This window comes from Sarcophilus harrisii, chromosome 2 (genome assembly GCF_902635505.1).
Source record: "Sarcophilus harrisii chromosome 2, mSarHar1.11, whole genome shotgun sequence".
NCBI lineage: Eukaryota > Metazoa > Chordata > Mammalia > Dasyuromorphia > Dasyuridae > Sarcophilus > Sarcophilus harrisii.
In genome coordinates, this window is record NC_045427.1 from 343794194 (window position 1) to 343818883 (window position 24690).

Genomic DNA, 24690 nt, shown 5'->3' on the forward strand with positions numbered 1-24690 from the left:
GAAAAATAACTAATTATTAAGCATTTATTAAGTGCCTATTAGCATTGTTCCAAGTGCTAAAAACACAAAGACAAAATGATGCAGTTCGTCTCTCAAGAAATGTACCTACTGTGCAGGGAGAGGGAAACATCATGTATGTATGTGTATGTCATATATATATATATATATATATATGCATACAGATGTGTATATATGCACACATATATGTATATATAATACACTACATACAAAAATATATCTATGTAATATATACATACACAGATCATATACACAGAGAGACATAAATATATTATTTATATATAAACATTCAATTCAACAAGAATTTTTTAAGCATCTGTTATAAAATAGACACTGGGCATGGAAGACCAGGAAGAACTGTTGATGTAAAATACATACACACACACACATACATATATACACACACAAAATAAACAAGGTAATTTAGGGAAGGGGTACTAGTATTTGAGGAGATCGAGAAAAGTTTCATTTAGGAGAGAGCACTGGAGGTGAGCTTTGACATCCTAAGAAATAAAGGTAAGGTAGGGGATAGTAGGGACAAAGGCATATATAGAGTCCAAACATGGAATGTCAAGGATGGGAAAAATCAAACAGGCTAATTTGACTTCAACATAGAGTGCTTGAAAGGAGAATCAAGTGCAATAAATCTGACTTGAGCCAGACCCTGAGAAGACAGGAAATAGAGAGCCACCAAAAGTTTTGAACAGGAGGATAAGATGGTTAGATTTGTGTTTTATGAATACAGAAATGGTTGGAAAGGAGTGAGGCTGAATCAGTCAAGAAGGAAAATCAATCAAGAGATAACCCATAAGTTGGAGAATGGCTGAACAAGTTGTAGGATATAATTGTGATGGAATACTGCTATGCTATAAGAGATGACGAGTTTAATGAATTTAGAAAAGCAAGGATAGATTTGCCCAAAATAATCTATTAACTATGGCAGACTATGTAATCAAAACACACAGGCAATAAGCATCAGAACATGTGATGCTTTTGGCCCCTCTTCCAGAAAATATATATGTATACACATACACATATATGTGCTTGGTATATGTATATATGAGGATATATGTATGTGTATGTGAGAAAGAGAGAGTTCACTGGTAATATGATATGTTGGAGGAGCATGACACAGAAGAAAGAATACTGGAACACTCTTTTGGGAATCAGAGAACTTCAGTTATGCTTATTGCCTGTGTGACCTCCCATTGCCTCAGTTTCCTCATCTGGAAAATGAAGAATTTAACTAGATGTTATCTCAGATAGTTTCCAGTTTTAGATCTATGTTACTATGATCTCTATGCACACAGATCATTAGATACAAGGCATTTTGAGGAGAGAATATTAGAAGATATGGGCAAGAAAGAAAATTTCACAGAATAGATAACAGCTGAGTCTTAAAGAGAAATAAGGATACTGAAAGCCAGAAACAATGATAGAATACATTCTAAGTATGTACAACAGCTTGTACAAAGAAATGCACAGAGTAAGAAATGAGATATTGAGTTCAATGATCAGCTAGTAGGTCAATTTTGTGGGCTCATGCATAAAATAAGGGAGAATAATGAAAGATAAAATTCTAAAAATAGGTTAAAACCAAATTGTGGAGGTAAAATAAAATGCCAAACTGATATATTCTCTCCCAGAGACAATTAACAAGCCTTTCAGACATTCCAGTCAGAGAAATGGCATAGCAAGACTTTTGCCTTAAAAAGATAATGTTGACAGTTCTTCAGAGAATGGTTAAGACAAGGTAGAGAAAGAACAAGCAAGGGGACCAATTAGGAAACTATTTTTAAAATCTAGGCAAGGGATGACAAGGTCTTAACCAAGGTGGTTCCTATATGATTAGACCAAAGCAAATGGAAACAAAAATATTGTGGAAGTAAGTTCAACAAAAATAGGAAACAAAATACAGAAATCAAAGGAAAAGGCAGAATCAAAGACAGTTTTGAAATTTAAAAACAACTTGAGTGACTGGGAGAAGAGAAGTTGGGAAATAGAAAAATTTGGAGGAGAGGAAATTTTGAATAAAAGGTTAGGAATTCCATTTTGAACTCAGTGTGGAAACTGGTATCTAGTAGTGTTCTGTGCACCCATCAAGTTCTCATAAATGTTATTGATTAGATGTTAATTATCTCATGTAAAAAGAAAATCCACCCAAGAGACTGTATTACTTGTAAACAATGAATTGCCTTGATTCCAGAGAATTAATGAAAAAATAGCTCCTTTCAGTAAAAAATCAAGCAACTGAAGGTATCCTCTATAAGCTTAAATCTTGTAATAAGCCCAACTTAAAGTACTGATTTCCAGTGACTGCTGAACTCTATCAATGATATTAGAAAAGCTATCAGAGAATAGAAGTTCTGCAGTACTAAAGAAGGGCAAATATCCTGCTTGTTTTTAAGTGAAGAAAATGAATTATGCAAACTAAGTCAACACCAATTAGTCTGATCTCTCTTCCTAGCAAAAATGTAGAACATCCCTAAATAGGAATTGCTTGTGAACACTTAGCCAGAGAAGCTGTGATCACAAAAAATCAGCATGGTTTCATCTAAAACAGGTAGGTGCCAAACTACTCTCATTTCATTTTGCTTGCAATAATGATAGATCAGTGCAACACAAAAAATACAAAATACTGATATTTAAGAAAATCATTGGATAAAATTTCTGTCATTATCCTTGCAGATAAGATGCAGAGATTTTGCCTAATTGAATGTATAGTTAGATAGATTTGAAACTGACTAAATGACCAAACCAAGATGAAACAATGTTGGCTCTAGTAAATATCTCTTTGGCCCTGGGCTGTTCAATACTTTTATCAGTGATTTGAATGAAAGCATCTTCTCAAATTTAAAGATAATACATTTCTTGGAAAGATAACTAACACATATTACAAAATATCTTGATCATCCAGAAAACTATACTGAATTGAATAAGATGAAAAGTAACAGGGAAATATGAAGAGTTTTATGCTGAGGTTCCCCCAAAAAATTCAACTTCACAAATACAGGATGAAAAAGAGTGCATAACTAGATAATAGTTTTTATGAGAAAGACCTGTGTTTTTTATTTGATTGAATGTTCATTATAAAGCCATAAGTGCTAGAAACCACATAGAAAATAAAATCATGACAATTCATATTAATGTTTTCAGTTGGTAAATCATTTTCCTCACAAGAAGGCATAAAGTAACATAAATATTATAATCCTTTTCCCTAGGTTTACCTAGCTCTTTCAATTGATCCTTATATGGTGTGTTCTACACTCCTTTCAACATCTTTGTTGTCTTTTTCTTCTGAATATGCTCCAGCTTGTCTATGCCTTTCCTAACATGAGGCTCTGAAAAGTATAAATGACTTTTCTATACTTGGACAGTTAGCAAGTGTCTGAAGCAGAATTGGTACTCAGATTGAATTGCTATGATTTTAGCATTCTAGTTACAAAATTAACCTGTCTTTTAAGAGTTAAGAGATAATTTGAGAATCATAGGATTACCTGAAAACTGACAAAAAAGAATCTACATATCACTTCTAAAGAAGTCTTTAAAGAATATTGCCTAAACATGTGAGAACAAGAGGACAATATGAAAACAAGATCTACCTATTAACTACGTAAAGAGACCTACATTCTTAGTCCCAGTTTCCTCATCTATGAAATATTTGCATTTCCTATCCATCCCCATAGAGTTGTTAAGAGACGAATACTTTGTAAATCATACAGCAATATAAAAATGTGAGTAGTTTTGTTATTGTTACATTAATAGCTATCCACAGTATTTAGTAGTGTTCTGTTTACCCACAAGTTCTCATAAATGTTATTGATTAGATGTCAATTATCTCAAATTGCCTTGATTCTGGAGAATTAATGATGAAACAGTTTTTCCTCTTTTCAGTAAAAGAGGTAATGTTACAGAAGGGAAATGATGTGTATGATTACTATTAAGTATTAAGTAAACATACTATTAAGTAAACCACAAGTAATTTTTGCTACAACTTTTATAACCTCCTCTTTTTAATCCTCATTTCATCTGGTATATGACTTATTGTACTTTATTGACATAAAATGCCTTCAAGATCTGGTCTGTCTTTGAGATCACAGGAATTATAGCTAGAAGGAACATTAGATATTATTACCTTCTAGGAGTTTAATTTCCTGATGCAATGACAGGATTCAGGTTTGAATTCCAATATTTACTAGCTGTATAAGTGTGGGCTCACTTAACTTCACTTCTCTGAAGAGACTAGATTAAAATAGCCTATAATGTTCCTTTCTATGTGGGGACCCCTGGTTTTACCAATGAGGAATTAATTCAAGGAGATATGACTTTTCTGAGGTCACCCAGATAGTAAAAAGCATTCTGGTGTGCACTTCATATTAATGTCAATTTCTAATCAATGCAAAAATCAAATAAGTCTCCAATATTCTCTTCACTAATTGGGGGAGAGGGGGATAAAGAGCTATTTTTTGTTTTAGTTTTTTTTATATGACAAAACATATTCATGGGTCATTTTTCAACATTGACCTTTACAAAAACTTCCATTACAATATATGCATACATATTTATACAGTTATTTTGCTGCACAGGAAAAAATCGGATTTAGAAAGAAGGCAAAAATAACCTGAGAAGAAAAACAAAAAGGAAAGCAAACAATAACAGAAAGAGTGGAAATGCTATGTTGTGGTCTACACTCATTTTCCAGTGTTCTTTCCCTGGGTGTAGAGCTATTATTTTTTTATTATGATAACTTTTTATTGACAGAACCCATGCCAGGGTAATTTTTTACATTATCCCCTGCACTCACATCTGTTCCAATTTTTCCCCTCTCTCCCTCCACCCCCTTCCCTAGATGGCAAGCAGTCCTATATATGTTAAATATGTCGCAGTATATCCTAGATACAATATATGTGTGCAGAACCGAACAGTTCTCTTGTTGCACAGGAAGAATTGGATTCAGAAGGTAGAAATAACCCAGGAAGAAAAACAAAAATGCAAACAGTTTACACTCATTTCCCAGTGTGCTTTCTTTTGGTGTAGCTGCTTCTGTCCATCCTTGATCAACCGAAACTGAGTTAGGTCTCTTTGTCAAAGAAATCCACTTCCATCAGAATACAACTTCATACAGTATTGTTGTTGAAGTATATAATGATCTCCTGGTTCTGCTCATTTTGCTTAGCATTAGTTCATGTAAGTCTCGCCAATCCTCTCTGTATTCATCCTGCTGGTCATTTCTTACAGAACAATAATATTCCATAACATTCATATACCACAATTTACCCAACCATTCTCCAACTGATGGGCATCTATTCATTTTCCAGCTTCTAGCCACTACAAACAGGGCTGCCACAAACATTTTGGCACATACAGGTCCCTTTCCCTTCTTTAGTATCTCTTTGAGGTATAAGCCCAGTGAGCTATTATTTTTTAATAAGGAAAAAGAATATTTAACATTTTTCAGGGGCCACTGAATGTCTCATTAACATCCAATAGGCAAACATAATAAAAGCAGATATATTGTACTCAGGGGTGGCCTTTTAAAAAGTCAGCCCATTTGGAACAGAATGCACAACTAACTGACCAACACCAGGTGAACTAATGAGTTTCAGAAAGTACTTTATTTGAAAAGAGCTTAATTTTCACAAATAAATGTTGCTGAAACAGAAACATCGACTTCCCTTGGAGACAGTGTTCTGGAATAGAAAGAGAATAAGCATGAGAATTTGAATCTTGACTTAACTAAATCTCACTTGGCAATCTGGGGCAAATTACTTCCCTCAGTTCCTTCATCTATAAAACTAGTTAATAATAATTACACTCAGGGGCAGCTAGATGACCCAGTAAATAGAACACTGGCCCTGGAGTCAGAAAAACCTGAGTTCAAATCCAGCCTCAGACATTTGGCCTTACTAGAGGAGCAAGTCACTTATCCCCTAATGCCTTATAATAATAATAATAATAATAATAATAATTGAGGTAGAGAGTGAGATAGTAATAGCAATTGTTATTTTGTTGTGTCTGTTCTATAGAGTAGAGCTTATAACCACTCTGAAGTAGAGAGAATGATAATAATAATTAATAGTAAATATAACAGAATAGTTATGCAGAAAGTACTTTAAAACAGAGACACAAAATAATCATTGAAATGAAAGCCTCTGTCCTTATTCTTATGGCAAATTCATCTTGCTCTGCTTCCTTCCTTTCAGAGCCTCTGAGATTCATATTGGATCACTCACTCTGCTTTTCATGTAGTGCTCATAGAATGCATCCTTCCTGACCTGTGGAATTCCAATCTAGATTTCAAGATCAAATTTTATGCTATCTCTTCCAGAAGTCTTTTCTTAATGTCCTCACTTTGGATTTGCAGAATATTGTTTTAGAGCACTTTTAGTTGTTAGAATTAGAGCCTTTGGGTATGAACAGACAATTTTCAGATGATGAAATTGAAACTATTTCCATTCATATGAAAGCGTGTTCCAAATCACTATTGATGAGAGAAATACAAATTAAGACAACTCTGAAATACCACTACACACCTGTCAGATTGGCTAGAATGACAGGGAAAGATAATGCGGAATGTTGGAGGGGACGTGAGAAAACTGGGAGGCTGATACATTGTTGGTGGAACTATGAATACATCCAGCCATTCTGGAGAGCAATTTAGAACTATGCTCAAAAAGCTATCAAACTGTGCATACCCTTTGACCCAGCAGTGTTACTATTGGACTTATATCCCAAAGAGTAAAGGGACCTGTATGTGCAAGAATGTTTGTGGCAGCCCTCTTTGTAGTGGCCAGAAACTGGAAACTGAGCGGATGCCCCCAACTGGAGAATGGCTGAATAAATTGTGGTATATGAATATTATGGAATATTATTGTTCTGTAAGAAATTGACCATCAGGATGATTTCAGAAAGGCCTGGAGAGACTTACATAAACTGATGTTGAGTGAAACAAGCAGGGCCAAGAGATCAATGACCAATTCTGATGGACCTGGCCCTCTTCAACAATGAGATGAACCAAATCAGCTCTAATAAAGCAGTAATGAACTGAACCAGTGAAAGAACTCTGGGAGATGACTATGAACCATTACATAGAATTCCCAATCCCTTTTTTGATTTCCTTCACAGGCTAACAGTACACTATTTCAAAGTCCAATTCTTTTTGTACAGCAAAATAACTGTTAGGATATGTGTGCTTATATTGTATTTAATTTATACTTTAAGATACTTAACTTGTATTGGTCAATCTGCCATTGGGCAGAGGGGATGGGGGAAGGGAGGGGAAAAATTGGAACAAAAGGATTTGCAACTGTCAATGCTGAAAAATTACCTATGCATATATCTTGTAAATAAAAAGCTATAATAATAATTTTTTAAAAAGAGAAACAAAGAATTAAAGCCTTTGAAGAAGTCTGAGTTTTTAAAACTAGTTCAGTAGAGTACTATTAGATTTGAATTAATGTACTTGGGTTTAAAAGCTGGCTCTGTCACTTAGTTAGCAAGTCACTTTAGCTGAAATGTATTCATCTGATGAATTAAGGAATTTACCTAAATCATAAAGCCACAGAATTAGAGCTGGAAGAAACTTCTGAAATCACATAGTTCAACCCCCTCATTTTGCACATGAGAAAGCAGAAGCCCCAAAAAATTAAGTAAGAAGATTTTTGACCAAGACTCAGAGTTACAGGATCTCAAAATTACATGAAAATTTGTTGTAAGATCCTTAATCCAGCTTAGCACCCAGTGCAAAAGTCCTTCTTATAACAAATCTAATCTCTACTTGCATATCATTTGGTGAATATTACCCAGATGTCAAAAAAATGTGTGAATTTTGAGCTGTTTGGTAGCTACCAATTGCAGTTTTCTGTTTGTGTTCTCTTGTTTTGTTGTTTTCCCTCACAGTTTGTTGCTCACCCTAACTGCCAACAGCAGCTGCTTACCATGTGGTATGAAAATCTCTCAGGCTTACGGCAGCAGTCCATAGCAGTGAAGTTCCTGGCTGTCTTTGGAATCTCCGTTGGTCTTCCATTCCTTGCCATAGCCTATTGGATCGCCCCCTGCAGCAAGGTACAGGCACTACTGAAGACACTTGGGATTTTTAAGGATGGTTTTTTTTCTTTTTTCTCTCCTTAACATGAATCATTTCATATTGTTGCCACCTGTTTCTGTTCCCCAGAACCCTACCTACAGTCTTGCTCAAGATAAATCCTTATGTTTTCCTCTACCAAGTAGAAATGACCCAGAAGGGGAAATTCTGATATTCATTACATTTTATTTCTGATATTAAAAAAGAATTCAGGATGAAAAAGTCATCCTGAAGTAAATAATAAGTAAGAGAAGTAAGAAATAAGTGAGATATATGATGTGGGGTGACAGATAACAGGAAAGAGAAATAATACACTCTTTTGTTTCCTAACAACTCAAGTCTCTTTTCTGTTTTTGCCACTTTGATATTTTTACATGGCTGCAAAAGGAAAGATAAATTTTTTCACTCCTTTATAAAAGTGATCTCTTTGATATAAAGGTTTTCCTGGATATGTAGACTGATAGTCATTTGGGAGTGAGTGTATTACATGAGAGTGTTTGAAGGCACAATGGATAGTAAACTGGCATCAGAGTCTAGAAAGCCTGAGTTGAAATCCTTCCTATGACACACACCAGCTGTGTGACCCTGGACAAGTCCCTTAACTTCTCAGTGCCTTCAGATAATTCTCTGAGATTGTGAGTTACAAAACGGTTATCCCTGAGCACTGGGAGAAGGAATTTCCCATACTGAATTGCTTTCCTATCCCATCTTTACTATCCACCTTCCAAAAACATAGTGCCATGGGATTGCAACCAAGAAGCCTGAGCTCTGCTACCATACTGATCATTATCTAACTACTATATGACTTTCAGCCAGTCATTTCATTTTTCCTGGGAGTTACATTTTTCATCTGTGGAATGAAAAAATTGAACTAGATGATCACTTTCCACAGTAGAATTCTAGGGTTCTTAGTCTCTAATTCTTTAATTAGCCTCTAATTAAAGAATACATAGTTATTGTAATATGGGGTCTGAATCCAAGGTATTTATTGTGCTTCTAGAGTTATATTATTATTACTGAAAATGCCTGTGGTTAGACTGATACTGCTCCATCTAAAAAAAAAACTATGAGAAACTTTGATGTTCCCAAGTAGAACAATGAAAACTACATTATACTTACTTTTGTAACTTTTAATAATCCATTATCCTTAAATAGATTTTTCTTTCACCGAGTACTCTGGAGGACTTTAATAAACTTCAATGATTCATCTTTGAATGAATTCATTACTTTTGTAAATATTCTGTATATTCATTAATCTTCCTAATTCTTTGCTCTGATAGTTCTTTACTATACTTTTCATGATTTGATTCTGTCTCATATCCTTCTTCCAGAAGGCATTCTTCCATTCAGTCCATCAAGTGCCTCCTTTTCAGGTGCTTGACTAGAAATATTCTCTCACCCAGGTTGATCTGACATTCACATGTCTGGGTTTCAAACTAGATTGCTATTTTAGCCATAAGTTATTGGTAACGACAACTTCCTTAAGTCAATTTGAACATAAGTTCTTTTTAATAGATGATCACTTCATTTTATCCAATAGCTTTCCCTCCTCAATTATTATCCTTTCTTACCTATTTTAATACCTTTGATTTATTGGTTGGTTAAATACACAGGTTCTCACCTTATTAAGGTGGTTATTTTAAATAAGGTGGGGTGAATAATTAAATAATTTATTCAATTGACACTCTTTTTACCTTTGAATGTAAAGATTTCCCTAAATAAAGAATCTCTGGGATTGCATTTATCCAAAGGAAAAAATAAATAATTGTTTCAGATCCTTTCTGTACAGCATCTAAGGTGTGGCCTGATAGAGTGAAAGGCAAGTATCCTTTCCACCTTGCAGTTTTCCCCATTTCAGTTCTGATATATCTCAGATCAGCATAAGAAATTAAATGGGAATTTGGGGAGAGTTTGAAGCTTCAATGATAAATAAAAGCCAGCAGACAGCAAAGAAAAAGTTTAGAAACTCAGAAAATATGTGTATAGTATTATATAATATCAACCCAAAATTTACAGTAAGATACTATAAACACTCCAAAAAAAAAAAAAAGGCAAAATGTCTGATTTCTGGTACAAAGATAGGGCCAAGAAATTTTAAATGGATTTTTCAGATCATGAGAGTCCTGTGTACCTTACTCCCATGTTGTAGAAGGGATAATTGTTCCCAAAGTGGGGTAAAGACTATAAGAAAGCATGACAAAGACTTTCCAATTTTTCCAAGATTTATCCCTATTTTTCTACAGAAGCCTCACCAAGTAGAGTCTTATGCTAAGATAGAGTAAAAGAAGACTTTACTGGATCTGGACTTTGATATTTTTTTCCTCCCAGAATAAATACAAACCTTGGTCATGCAATCTGTGTGTCCCTCAGACAGTATTCTGCTATTGATTATTTCTAAAGTAGAAATATTTGGCATGATTAAAAAAAATAGCTGCTGTGTATATAATGATTTTAGGTTTACAAAAGCACTTCTTGTAAGTTATCTAACCTAGCCCTTACAACAATCCAGTAAAATAAAGTAATATCAATTCAATTTTACAAATGAGGAAACTAAAGAACATAAAAGTTAGGAACTTTATCTATGGTCATGCAGATAGTAACTTTTAGAGCTGAGATTACACCCAGGTGTTTTGATTCTGAAGTCTTTTGACTTCAAAACCCATGCTAGTTATATGGATTGGAATAAAATTGCCTCTCAACAATAGTTACAGTTGTTTCTTTGCTTGTTTGTTTTTTCAGTAGTTCTTGCAAATTTCCTTTCATGGTATGAAAGACAGATCAATCTAGTAAATCCAATTTAATGTTTAAGATTATTCTCCAATCCCCCAAAAGTTACTACAGTAACTATAGTAACAATAGTTACTATTTCCAAAATTAATTAAAATTAGCTAGAAAAGATTAAATGAGAAATATGACAATTTTGAGAAGGTCAACTCCATGGGAAATTGCATCATTTGTCTTATAAAAATGGCAGTTATGACCTCTTCCTCACAGTAATGGAAAGAGATAAAATAGTGTGTTCAATTATAGCAAAGAACCCGAAATAGAAATGCACTTATTCTTTAGGCTAAGAGGTAATCTCACCATGCACTGTTATTCATGGCAGGTAGAGAGAAAGGAAAAAGAAAAAAAAAAAAAATATATATATATATATATATATATATATATATATATATGACATAGAAATATGAAAAAAAATTTCTGCTTCAACAGTACTATCCTAAAAAAACAATTTAAGATTCTAATTTACACTCAATGGGGATTTTTTTGTATCTGTGGAATTTTGCCATAAATTGAGTAAAGCTCCTATGCATTCAATTATCATATCTAAGCAGATGATTCTCAGATTATTTTTCCTGCCCCAACTTCTCTGCTGAACTGCATTGTCACATCTCCAACTGTATATTGCATATTTCAAAATTATATATTATCTTTTAATCTCTAAATCGGATGGCCTTTTCTCAAGCTTCATCCTTCTTGACTTTTCAAGAGTCCTTGACACTGTTCATTACCCTCTTCTCCTTGATACTCTCTTCTCTATAAGTTTTCATGACTACCCTCTGATAATTTTCTTCCTACCCATCTGACTACTCCTTCTCAATTCCTTTTATTGGATTTTCATTTAGGTCACAAAATTGTGTTCTCTAAGGCTCTGTCCTCTGTCTCTCTGTATACTATTTCATTTTACTTGATAATCTCATGAATTCCCATAGATTCAATTATATCTCTATGCTGATGATTTTCAACTCTACTTCTCAAGCTCTAACCTATATGCTGACTCCAATTTCACATCTGCAATTGACTAGTGAACACCTAAAACCTGGATGTCCTATAGACAACTCAAGTTCCACATGTTCAAAACTGAACTCATTATTTTCTCCCTAAACCATCTGCCCCCCCATAACTTTCTACTACTATTATCACTATATTTCCAATACCTAAGTTATAAACTTGATATCATCCTGTAACTCTCACTTTGTTGTTCAGTCATTTCTTACTCTTCATTTTGAATTTTATCTAGCAAAGATACTAGAGTGGTTTGTCATTTTCTTCTCTATTCATTTTATAAATAAGGAACTGAGACAAACAGGGATAAGTAACTTGTTCAGGATCACATAGCTAGTAAGTCTCTAAGGCCAGATTTGAAATCAGAAAGATAAATCTTCCTGATTTGAGATCCCATATTCTATCCATTGTACCAACCAATTGCCCAAATAAGTAGGCTTACAAACTAGGTATCATCCTGGAATCCTCATTCTCTATAACCTTTCATTTATAATGTATTGCCAATTCTGATCAATTTTACCTTATTCCCTTTCTCTCCTCTGATAATGCAACCATTCCAGTGCAAGACCTTATCTGTGCCTAGATGAGTGCAACAAATTGTTGATTATTCTCTTATATCAAATCTTTCCTAATTCCAGTTGATCCTCCACTCAATTGTCATATTGATCTTTCTAAAATGCAAATCTGACTTTTATCTTCCTTCTATTGAATAAACTCCAGTGGTCCCCTTTGTCTTTGGGATCAAATATAAATCCTCTTTAATACCCTTTAAAAGTCTGGTCCCATTCTTCCCTTATAAACTTCTTACATTTTACTGCTTTCTATGTAGTGACTGATCTTCTTACTATACTCCATTTCAGTATCCTGTGCATTTTCACTTTATATACCCCATGCTGAGAATTCTCTCCCTCCTCATTGCTCTGTAGTTTCATGCTTCCTTCAAATCTCAGCCAAATTCGCACTTTCTGGGGGAAAAGAAAGGAAAAAAAATTCCCCAATACTCCTGAATTTCAGTAATTTACTTTTGATATTAAATCCAATTTACCCTTTAAATATCTTACTTATACACAGTTCTTTACAAGGTGTCTCTACTTTCCCCAATTAAATTGTAAACTCCTTGAGAGTGGGAACTAGTTTCTGCCACTTTTTGTATCCCTAGCAATTAGCTTAATATTGATTCATAACAAGTGTTTACTAAATACTTGTTTACTTAATTTGAAATAATAATGATAGCTAACATTTTAATGTTTGTAAAGCACTTCATGGTGCAGAGGAAAGAGCACTAAACTTGGAGTCACAAGACCCAAGTTTGAATCCTCCCTATCTGTGTGACCTTAGGCAAATTATTTAACCTGTTCAGGTCTCACCTTCCTTATCTCCTCTAATAAAAAGGATTGGACCAAATGACTTTTAAAGTTCCTTCCAGCTTTTGCTCTGTGATTCTTTTTTTTTTTTCTTTCTTTCTTTCTTTCTTTTTTTTTTTTAATTTTAATAGCCTTTTATTTACAGGTTATATGTATGGGTAACTTTACAGCATTGACAATTAATTACCAAACCTCTTGTTCCAATTTTTCCCCTCCTTTCCCCCCACCCCCTCCTTCAGATGGCAGGATGATGACCAGTAGATGTTAAATATATTAAAATATAAATTAGATACACAATAAGTATACATGACCAAAACGTTATTTTGCTGTACAAAAAGAATCAGACTCTGAAATATTGTACAATTAGCTTGTGAAGGAAATCAAAAATGCAGGTGGGCATAAATATAGGGATTGGGAATTCAATGTAATGGTTTTTAGTCATCTCCCAAAGTTCTTTCGCTGGGCGTAGCTGGTTCAGTTCATTACTGCTCCATTGGAAATGATTTGGTTGATCTCGTTGCTGAGGATGGCCAGGTCCATCAGAATTGGTCATCATATAGTATTGTTCTTGAAGTATATAATGATCTCCTGGTCCTGCTCGTTTCACTCAGCATCAGTTCGTGTAAGTCTCTCCAGGCCTTTCTGAAATCATCCTGCTGGTCATTTCTTACTGAATATTATTCCATAATATTCTGTGATTCTTATAAAACTAAAAATGGCTTCTGGGAGGTTAACCAATCAAGAAGTCAGAATGGTCCTTCAGAGTTGATACCAAATAGCAATTAGGAATTCTGAAGTAAATATACGAGATGCAGAATGAGTCATACTTTTTAGACATGATCAATGATATAGCAATGCTTACCTTGGCTATCAAGGGTTTTGTTTATGGTTGGTTTGTTTTTTTATGGGAGAAGGAGAAATGGGGGGGAAAAGAGATTTTGTCCATTAAAATTTTAATTAAAAGTAAATAAGATTAGGATTGGGTTAGGGTATTTCTAAACTCCCTTATAAGTCTTAATTGTGCATGTATATGGATACTATCTCCCTCCCCAGCTGAGCAGAAGAGTAGTTGAGTATGGATGCAAAATAAGATACATCAGACATGGTCAATCAATTAATTTATTTTGCTTCGCTGTATTTTTTTTAAAGAGGGGAACAAGTATAAATTGAGGCACAATGGATAGAACTCCAGAGCTGGCGTCAGGAAGACTCATCTATTTGAGTTAATATCTGGCCTCAGACTATCTATAAATCACTTAATCCTGTTTGCTTCAGTTTCCTCATCTGTAAAATGAGTTGGAGAAGGAGAAGGCAAATCACTCTCATGTTTGTTAAGAAAACCTCAATGTGGTCACAAAGACTCAACTAAAAACAAATGAACAATAACAAAAAGAATAAATAAAACATTTACTTAAAAAAGGAGAAACATGTAAGATACATTGTACATATGTAGAGATTCCTAAATTACCTATCAATTTCCCCCAAAAAATTTTATAAATGAAATCTAAAATTCTAAAACTTCTAGGAAGTCTAAAAATGGAGCATTAAATGTCCTTACAATCAGGTCAATAAAACCACATATCCTTTATTTCTATACTTTCTATGTGTAGTTTTGTGTTCTCACTTTAAATCTGGTATATCAAAATCCTGGGCCAGAGTATAGAAGAATATACGTTAGTCAAAAGAATAAGGATAGTAAAAGTGGGAAGTGAGAAGAGAAGTAACTTTGTATATTAAAAAGATATAATAATGTGAGCAGAAACAGAGCACTCATGAAAGAGTGTTTTTGGTAAACTTAAGAGGAAAAACAGAACTGATTTTCGTTTTGAAATATACTAAAGACCATCTTGACAAAAGGAGAAAGAGATGACGAATTTGGGAAATAGATATCAAATATATCACAGAGGCATGATATAGTAATTATTGAAGACTAGTTATTCTCACATTTCATGGTATTTACTAGACTAATTAGCTTCTTGACTTGTCTTAGTGATAATTTCATTCTTTAATGAATTAAAGAATCTGCAAAAGGGAATTCCACTCGGAATCTGATTCACACGAACAGAAAGACTGATTATTGTGGAAATAATGGGAGCTTTAATAGAGCATTTCTACTTCATTACAGAGTTTGTTATAGAGAAATAGAGGGGGGAGGGCATCATCTAGCATACACTCTAGATTTTGGAAAGCAGAATTCAAGGTATAGAGAAAACGCATAGATAGGATTCTATGAACTAAAAATCTTCAGGGGAAGAAATCAACCTGGGAGGAATGACAGATGTTCAAGAATGGCAATCTAAAGACACAAAGGGAGAAGATTCTAGTGGGACTTCTCTTAAGGGTCTAATATGGATTTACAGGAAAGCCATCAACCAATTGAGATTTTTAAAAATGGAAGCAAGACCAGACAGCAAATGATGAATATAAAAATGTGACAGTCCTATAAAAAGTGTCAGAAATGATAAAGATAAAAATAATCTGAAGTTCGCAAGGGAAGGTAAGAACAAAAGGGAGTTTCTAAAATCATATTGAAAGAAATAGAAGGATAAAAAAGGAATAGAATTTTTGCTTGGAGTGAATGGGATGCTAACTGACAACAGAGAAAGGATAGTTTTTGTTTACCATTCTTGTTTTATTTGGGGGGAGAGGGATTTTTTTTTTTTGCTTTTCTTCCCTTGTCTTTTCTCCCAAAAGAGAATGACATAGTAGGACAAAAAATGACCAAATATCCTTGATAAATAAGGAAATATTAAGAGAGAACACTGAGCTTTCTACTTGCCCTTGAAGATTTCAAGTCATCTGACTTAGAAAAGTTACATCTTCAGGTTCTGAAAGAACTGTCAGTTCTATTTAAAAGATCATGGAAATGGAAAAGGTATTAAAATTTTATCAAAAGTTTGGAAACAGGCATGTACTGCCCTATTTTCAAAAAATGGAAGAGAACAGAGTCAACAAACTTTGTAAGACAATGATTTTGTCTCTGTTAGGAAAATTCTTGAGAGCATACTTAAAGATATTTGGTAGATATCTAGAAAGGAAACTATTATTATAAAAAGCCAACATGGCTAAGTATTAAGTATTAGTCTTTCCAAAAAAAAACCTCCTAATTGTCTTTTATGACAGGATTACTAAAGAAATAGATGAGGAGAATGCTGTGGCTAACTAGATTTTAACAAAGCTTTTTATAAAACATTTCATACTATTCTCATGGAACAATTAAGATTAGGTTATAATGCACTCAGATGGATCCCAAACTCTTTGAACAATGGCCAGACTCAAAGATTAGTTGTTCATAGTTCAATATTAATTTGGCAGGAAGTCTCCAAAGGAGAACCTCAGGTAGCCACTTGAGCCTTTCCTGCTTCAGGTATATATGTATGTTTATCAACTTTGCAGATGACACAAAGGTGGATAACTAACATACTATATGATAAAAGTCAGGACACATAAGGATCTTGATAGGCCACAAAATGGAGATGAATTTAATTGGATGAAATTCAAAAGGAATTCACTTGGGTTCAAAAGCTATCAGTTCCCCAAACATAAGAAGACAGACAAGAGTTGATCTAAAAATGATCTGGGAGTCAATAGATCTCAAACAACAGGAGTTAGCAGCACGATGTGGCAGCCAAAAGAAACATAATGCAATCTAAGGCTACATTAGGAGGGACATAATTTTCAGGAACAGAGGCAGGATAATCCCTTTTCCTCTATCCTTGGCAAATGTCTCTGTTGTCAGTTAGCATCCCATTCACTCCAAGCAAAAGTTCTATTCCTTTTTTATCCTTCTATTTCTTTCAATATGATTTTAGAAACTCCCTTTTGTTCTTACCTTCCCTTGCGAACTTCAGATTATTTTTATCTTTATCATTTCTGACACTTTTTATAGGACTGTTTTAGGTTCAGTTCTTGGTACTGTTAACATACATTAATAATTTGATTTTAAATAATATTGATAATCTTAGGTATATCCAGAAGAAAACAGCCAAGGTGGTAGAAGCCTTGAATTCTTAACATATAAAGATTATTTGAAGGAACTGGATATGTTCATACTAAAGAAAAAAAATTTCTAATATTGCTAAAGTGTTTGAAGGGATATCACCTGGAAAGGAGGTTAAATTTATTCTCTTTGACTCCAGGGGACAAAACTAGATATAATGAGTAGAAATTGCAAAAAGATAAATTAAGACTTGATGTCAAAAAAGGAATGTCTTGGGATGTTGTCCCTCTTTGGATATCTTCAAGCAGAGGCTAGACAGTCACTTGTCAAGGATTTTACAGAGTATAGGTTGACTTAAAAGACACCTAGACAATTCTTACATATCTTAAATTGTTCAATTCTCTAGTTCAGTGTGCTAATTATGGAAATAACTTTTTTCCTGGTGATATCACTTATTGAGAAGAAAGATTTCTCCATTAAAGGGAAGATCAAGATAACCTAAAGACAACCTCAAAAATAAACAAAATACTCACATACTGACAGAAAACATTTCTTTACAAATTTCTTAACCTTGTTGCTGGAATAGCACTTGCTTAATTTGTCTGGCTTTCATTTATAGTGATGACAATAAACAATCTTTAAAGTTCTGTCCAGCTCAAATGTTATATGAACTAGCAATCTGTATGTTAGCTAATTGTGTCCATGGTAGGGTTTCTGTTATCAATCTAACAACTTGTTTATTTGTTGAGGGTGTCTGGCTCCATTAGGAGCTATTGGGCCATCAAAAATACCTTTGTAGAATCTGAGAAAATGAACCATTATGCTGTTTTGTGCATAAGTTAAATTGATTATTATTTGTTTTAAGCTCCAAGTTTATTGATTACAGGTGTGGGCTTAGTGGAATGCACACAGGTACATTTGATAATTTTTTCATTTAAAAAATAAATTTTAAATTGTATGTTATTATGATGCTTTATATTACTTAACATCAAATTCAAATTTGCAATATTGATTATCATTCTCATAGGACCAAACAGATTTAGAGCTAAAAGGGATAAGAGAGATCATCTGGTCCAACCTCCTTTTTTACAAATAAAAAATTTAGGCTGAAAGAGGGGAAGAAAACTATCCAAAGAAGTCTTCCTAATAGAAGATATCTTTTTGTCATAAATTTTATTGTTTAATCCATCCTTAAAAATTATTCACATAACTGCTTTATAAAAGACTAGAAATAGTACCAGAAGCTTGTTTTATATCTTTGAAGTGAAGTCATTCAAAGGTGGTAGCTATCTAACAAATCTCATTTGAAGAAATATCAAAATATAGAAATATATACCAGTAAAGGAAGCATCTTGATCTTGGAGTTCTTTGAGAATCTGTTCTTGTTTGTAGCAAGAGATTATTTAAAGCAAGTATTCTTGAGTGGTTTTGATCAACTGTACAAATGAGAAGTAAAAGCCTCTATTGACAGGGGTTCCCTATACTTCCCATCATGTTCAAATCCCACTTGTCATCAGAAACAAAACTCAGCAGGTTCCACAAGTGAAAACTATTAAGCTTTTAGGGAATATCAATAAATGAGGGCAAATAACCTTAGGAAGTCAAAACTACAAGGGACTTTAGAGCTCATCTTGTACTTCTGGGATATATTTTTGTTGTTGGAGCTTCACTACCATATAGAAAATGTAAATATGATTTATATACATATATCATATGTATTTCTATAGTCTCTCCATAGGTGAGAAGCATTGTGGAATAAGAGATAGAGGTTGTCTTAAAGCCACTTTGATTTGGACTGAAGTCCCTTCTCTGACATATTCTGGTTGTGTGATCCTGGACAAGGCATGTAACCTTGAAGTATTCTTTGAAACTGGAAATTGCAAAAGTTGCAAACTGCATTAGTAGAAAGAATCCCTCACTTGGAAATTCTCTATAATAATGAAATCAGAGTTGCAATCTCTATTCCTTCTCCATAGGTATATTCAATTATATTTATAAACTAGTCACAAGACTCATTAAGAAAGATCAGTAAACAACATCAGAGGCTCATCTCTTGCTTTTACAGTAGATTTCTACTTTATCACAGTAGAAATTAAATGACTTGAAAAAATATCAAAGTATTGCCTCTATCCACCAAGACAAACAAACAAGAAACCACCAATGGAGAAGATATTGTGATCTCTTTGAAGGAATATTTGACTGTTCTAGAACTGAAACGATTTAAAAGAGTGGGTCACACATGTACATGCAGCATAGTATATTGAATAAAAATGCTGGACTTGGAGCTGAAAGGGTACTTGAATTCTGCTTCAGATACAAAGTTCTCCAACTCTAAGGAAGTCACTTAAACATCTTTGATCTTCAGCTTCCTCACCCAGCACTTAACCATTCAGTAAGTAGAAGGATCAATAGAACCTTCAGGTCTATTGTGAGAATTGAATGAACTAATTACATAAAATATTTTATGAACCTTAAAATATTATATAAATTATTGCTATTTTTATGCATGGTACAATGTGGTGTAAGTCAAAGAACACTGAATTTGAAGTCAGAATACCTGAGTTTGAATCTCACCTCCCAGATTTATTATATGCTTTATGTCCTTAACTTCTTAGTTTTCTCATCTGTAATCTGGGGATGATAAACCTTTTATGACCTACCTCAGAGAGTTGTTGTGAGGAAAGTGCTTGAACCTTAAGGTTTGAACCTTAAATATGTCAAAACTTCAAGGATTCATAATTCTGTCAGTATGGGTACTCCTACTGCCAACATAGAATGTAATATTTCAATGATCTAAGGCAGTTTTTATGAATTGCCATGCCTAAAATATTTATTATGCTGCAGGGTAATATTAAGTGGAATGGGAGGAGGGAGAGAGTAAAGGCATTTGGAGAAGAAAGCACTAGCAGCTGGGGCAATCAGAGATTAGTACCTGAGCTGTGTTTTCAAGGAAAACAAAACCTCTGAGAGATAAAGGAGAGATTGTCCCTCAGGCCTGGAAGACAGTCTACATGAATTTACAAAGGTCAGAGATTAAATGTCAAGATTTAGATCATGAGAGCATTTACAGGTAGCAGGAAAAGAATTGGCAGGGAAGGAGAGGTTAAAACTAAGAGAAGGAAAAAAAGCTCCCAGAGCAAACAAAAAGGAATGGAAGCAAAGAAAAATAGAGAGGCTGGCGTTGGCCACCCTTTCCTCAAAGACCAGAGTAAAGGAGAGGTTTTGAGATATGATGAAGGATAAACAAGAGAACTCAGTGGATGGTTTCAAATTTTTCAATAAAATAGGAACAAAAGTGGATTTTTGTTTGCCTTTTTTTTAACTTGGAGGATTTTTGGCAAGGCAATCGGGGCTAAATAACTTGTCTAGGATCACACAACTAGTAAGTATCAAGTATCTGTGATAAGATTTGAACTCAGGTTCTCCTGATTCAAGAGCCAATATTCTATCCATTGTGCTATCTAGCCACTCCAGGAACAAAATTTTCTGCTAGAAAGGGGGATTGCACAAAATTTTCTGCTAGAAAGGGGGATTGCGGTTGAGATTAGAAACTTGAAAAGAAAGGAAAATCTTGGAAATAGCTACTGGGGGCTCAAATGGAGAAATATTCAAGGAAGAATAAAAGATTTTCTGTATAATTAGTAAGGGTTTATTTGAAATTAGAGAGCATGGATTCCTGTACAACTTACTCTAGTAGTGGAATTTATGAGTAGAGAAGGTAGATTCAAGATGAAGAATCAGCATGAGTTCAAGAAGGATAAGGGCAAAAGAGTTTGAGGTAGAAAACAGAATTTAACTGAATAACTCACGTCTAGGTTCAAGAGCTTTAAAGGAAGAAAGCAAGTCCTGAGCAAGGAGGATGGATAGGGAGACTAGAAAGGAATAAAGTGGCTGGAGATTGCATTGAGGATAAAGAATTATATTTAGGAATGAGGCACAGAAAATATGTAAGGTTGAATTATGATTAAGGAAAAAAATTTCAAAATTCAAAATAATAAAATGAAGTACCTTGGTTATTGGTGATATTGAAATAAAAGGTATGACAAACCCAAGTTGGACTGAAGATATATTTCCTGGAAGTATAAAAGCCTGATGAATATGGAAGATGGGGATATTGAAGTGTGTTCAGTGTATATATTATACACCCCAAGTATGAGAGCAAGATCTGAGGTGAAAAGGAAAACCATAAACTAGTTCCTAAAATCCTTGGAAAAGGAAAGAGTGACCTAAGGACTAGGAGATTATACCAGCAATGTTTTTGATTTAGTGATAAAATACAGGTGGATTTAACCTCAAAGGTTGCTGAGCAATGTATAGTTAACATCTCAAAAGTGGCAGCATGCCAATTTCTGGTACAAAGTATTGAAGAGGCATTTGTGGAGAGATTATGCTTCTGACACTGACACTTAAACCTCTAAATTCCCCGCAACTCTTTAAGACTATAAGTTACAGAGAAAATGAAACCTACTTTTGGAAGTTTTCTTACCTGAGAGTCTCCTCTACAGATGAAATTGAAGATCCAGTCCATATATAGGATACGCATATACATACATATATATATATATAAATTGATAACATAATAATACATATATGTGAATAGATAGGATTACATCAGACATCATAAGTGTGAACTACATATAGGAAGGCTGATTTATCATAGATCACATGGAAAATGTCCTCTAATACTAGAATTTAAGCAATATCTTCATGTTCATCATTTTAGTTTAATTTTTAAAAGGATATATACCTATGAGAAACAGAAAATAATTCCTTAGGAGGAATAAAATTATTTGTTCAAAGGTATCTAAGGGGAAAAGGAAACTTAGTGGTTGTCAAGACCAACTGCATTGTTTTATAGATGAAGAAAGATAAAGCAATTTGTCCAAGGTCATAATGTGTAATATACATCAGAGCAATAATTCAAATATAGGACTTCTGCCCCAGCATCTAGCCTTTTTCTTAATATACCTTGGAATGGTATCTCTCTATATCAAATATTAGCATTTATTATTAATTTTTAAGACTCTTAAGTCATATTGTGGAGTTTTTATCATTTTACGTAAAAAACATTTAATCTGGTTTATGATTGATTTTCATGGCACTTTTCCTTTCCTAAATCCTACCTACTTGTTATTTTCCAATTACTGAACCTGTTTTCTGTTAGCTGTGTGCAACTCAAGTATATATAGGAAATTGCTTTGTCACAGTGGTTTCTTAAGAAGATTAATTTTGCTGGATAATTAAGATTACAAATCAGGGACTCTTGACTTTCTCTAATCTATATTCAGTTTCTGGAAGATTTCCTAATTCCTAAATCTTCCCAAGACTGCAATTTCTATTATTAGCTATAATGATGGTTTGGACTCAGTTGCTCAGTTACCAGTCAACTTCCTCTCTTTAGTTTGTCTCATCTGATGGCCTGATGTCAGAAGGCAGAATTCTTTTAAAGTATAATTACTGTTTTCCTGAGTCAGATAGACATTTATTTCCTGCTGTGAAGGAGCAGGAAAGAGAAGAAATGATTATTTTTTATTTAATCTTTGCAAATTTTATCAACTTTATAAAACAAATTGCAATTGTGTGATGTGGAGAGATGTGATAAATTAAGTCATCCCCAAAAGCTAGATGTGAAATTGAGTCTAGGATGATCCAAATTAGATCCAATTAGATCCAAATTAGAGATTTTTCTCAGGCGTTGTTATATAATTAAAAGAATTCACAGTTCTTTAACATGGGGAAAGGAGAGATAATAAACTAAAGAAAAAGGATACAACAACAACTTTAATCCTAAAACTATGTTTCTGAATGAGAATATGAGTGCATGAGAATCTTAAAAGTTGGAACCAACCTTCTTTAATGCACAGTGTCAAGTTCAAGTGACTTATATAAGTGAAAGCATGGGAGTTGAAGTAATGGTGGCCAAAGAGGTGAAGAATATTACTTATGGTTCTGGGTATTTCATTTTAAGAGGAACATTGACAATCTGGAACATTCAGACATTTCAAAACCATGCAATCTAAGGATTAATTGAAGCACCTAAGGATGTTTAACTTGGAGAAGATTTAGGGGAAATTGGTAGTTGCATTTAAATATATGAAGGATTAATTATACTCATTCTGCTTGGCTCTAAACATAAATCAAGAACAAAATGGGCAGAAATGAGAGGGGAGTAGCTATGGGTTTAATAGAATAAACAATTACTTTTGTTATAATAGAGTTTTTAAGACAGACCATGACTTTATAACAAAACTTGTGAGTAAACAATGGAGATAATATTATTGCCCTTTCAAAGATGAAAAAGCTGAGGATTAGACAACTAAGGGCAAATGTCCCAGTATCCAAACTCGGATCTGATTTTAAATCTATTGTTCTATCCAGTACTCCATATTCCATTCCCCCAATCCTATCCCCATTATGAAGAACTTTAAATGATTAATGTTGTCCAACAGTAGACTAAACTGGATTGCCTCAAGAAAGAGTGAGTTCCCATTGGGAGAATAGGATATATATTTAGATCTGGAAGAGACCTCGAGAATCATTAAGTTCAACCTTCTTTTCTTCATAAAGAAATTTGGGTGTTGTGTAAGTGACTTGTCTAAAGTCACAGACTTATTAAATATCAGAGATGAGATTTACCTCTAGAGTTGGTGCTTTTCCAATGATTTTCATCATGATTCTCAAGATAATTTTTGTACTCAAATCATTTCTATGCAAATGTCCGAATATTTCATTTCCCCTAGTGCTTGACACAATGTTCAACAAGCAATAAACAATAAATTATCTTGTGTAAATATTATCAACATTTATATTTAAAATATTTTGAATTGTGCATATCTGTTTTGCTGTATAAAACACTCTCAATTCTTCATTTTAGTGAAATATTAAATTGAGAGTTGAATAAAGCACAAGAAACCCTTGCACTTTTCTAAGTGCTTCATGTAAATGATAGGATTGGTAGGCAGCTCAAAGGATAGATAGAGTGCTGGTCTTAGAGTCAGGAAAACTTATGTTCATGAATTCAAATATGACCTCAAACACTTACTAGCTGTGTGACCTTGCACAAGTTATTTAAGCCTGGAGAAAGAAATAGTAACTTCTAGTATTTCTGTCAAAAAAAAAAAAAAAAAAAAAAAAAACCTAAATGGGGAAGAAATGGATATGATTGAAAAGGCCGAACAAAAACAACTAACTGGTCATTTCCTTAATAATAAATTGGCAAATATTAACCTCTTGAGCTAATATTTCAGAAACGATACTGGCCTCAAACCACAAGGAAGGAAAAGTTAACTAAATTTTTCCCAGAATCACCCCACTCTTCATGTCTTATAGAAAGTTATTCTAGATCTTCTGTAGACAAGATCTGAAATGCAGGTCAAATTAAAAGATGAAAAGAAGCATATTTTTTATCTAGCTTTGGTACTTCCTTAAATTAATACCACAGCTTTCTAATTATAATCAATCATGTTATACTAATAATTACAGTAAAGTAGATAATTACT

The 24690-nt window shown here is 33.7% G+C and overlaps 1 protein-coding gene across 2 annotated transcripts in view; it reads left to right on the plus strand.

Moving 5' to 3' along the window:
* The window catches only part of TRPC7 (transient receptor potential cation channel subfamily C member 7), a 230560-nt gene that overhangs the window by 120705 nt on the left and 85165 nt on the right, over nt 1-24690 (plus strand). For both annotated transcript variants that reach the window (XM_031953012.1, XM_031953013.1), the window contains exon 3: nt 7918-8082. In XM_031953012.1, the coding sequence (XP_031808872.1) occupies nt 7918-8082 (165 nt within the window). The remainder of the gene's footprint in view (nt 1-7917; nt 8083-24690) is intronic.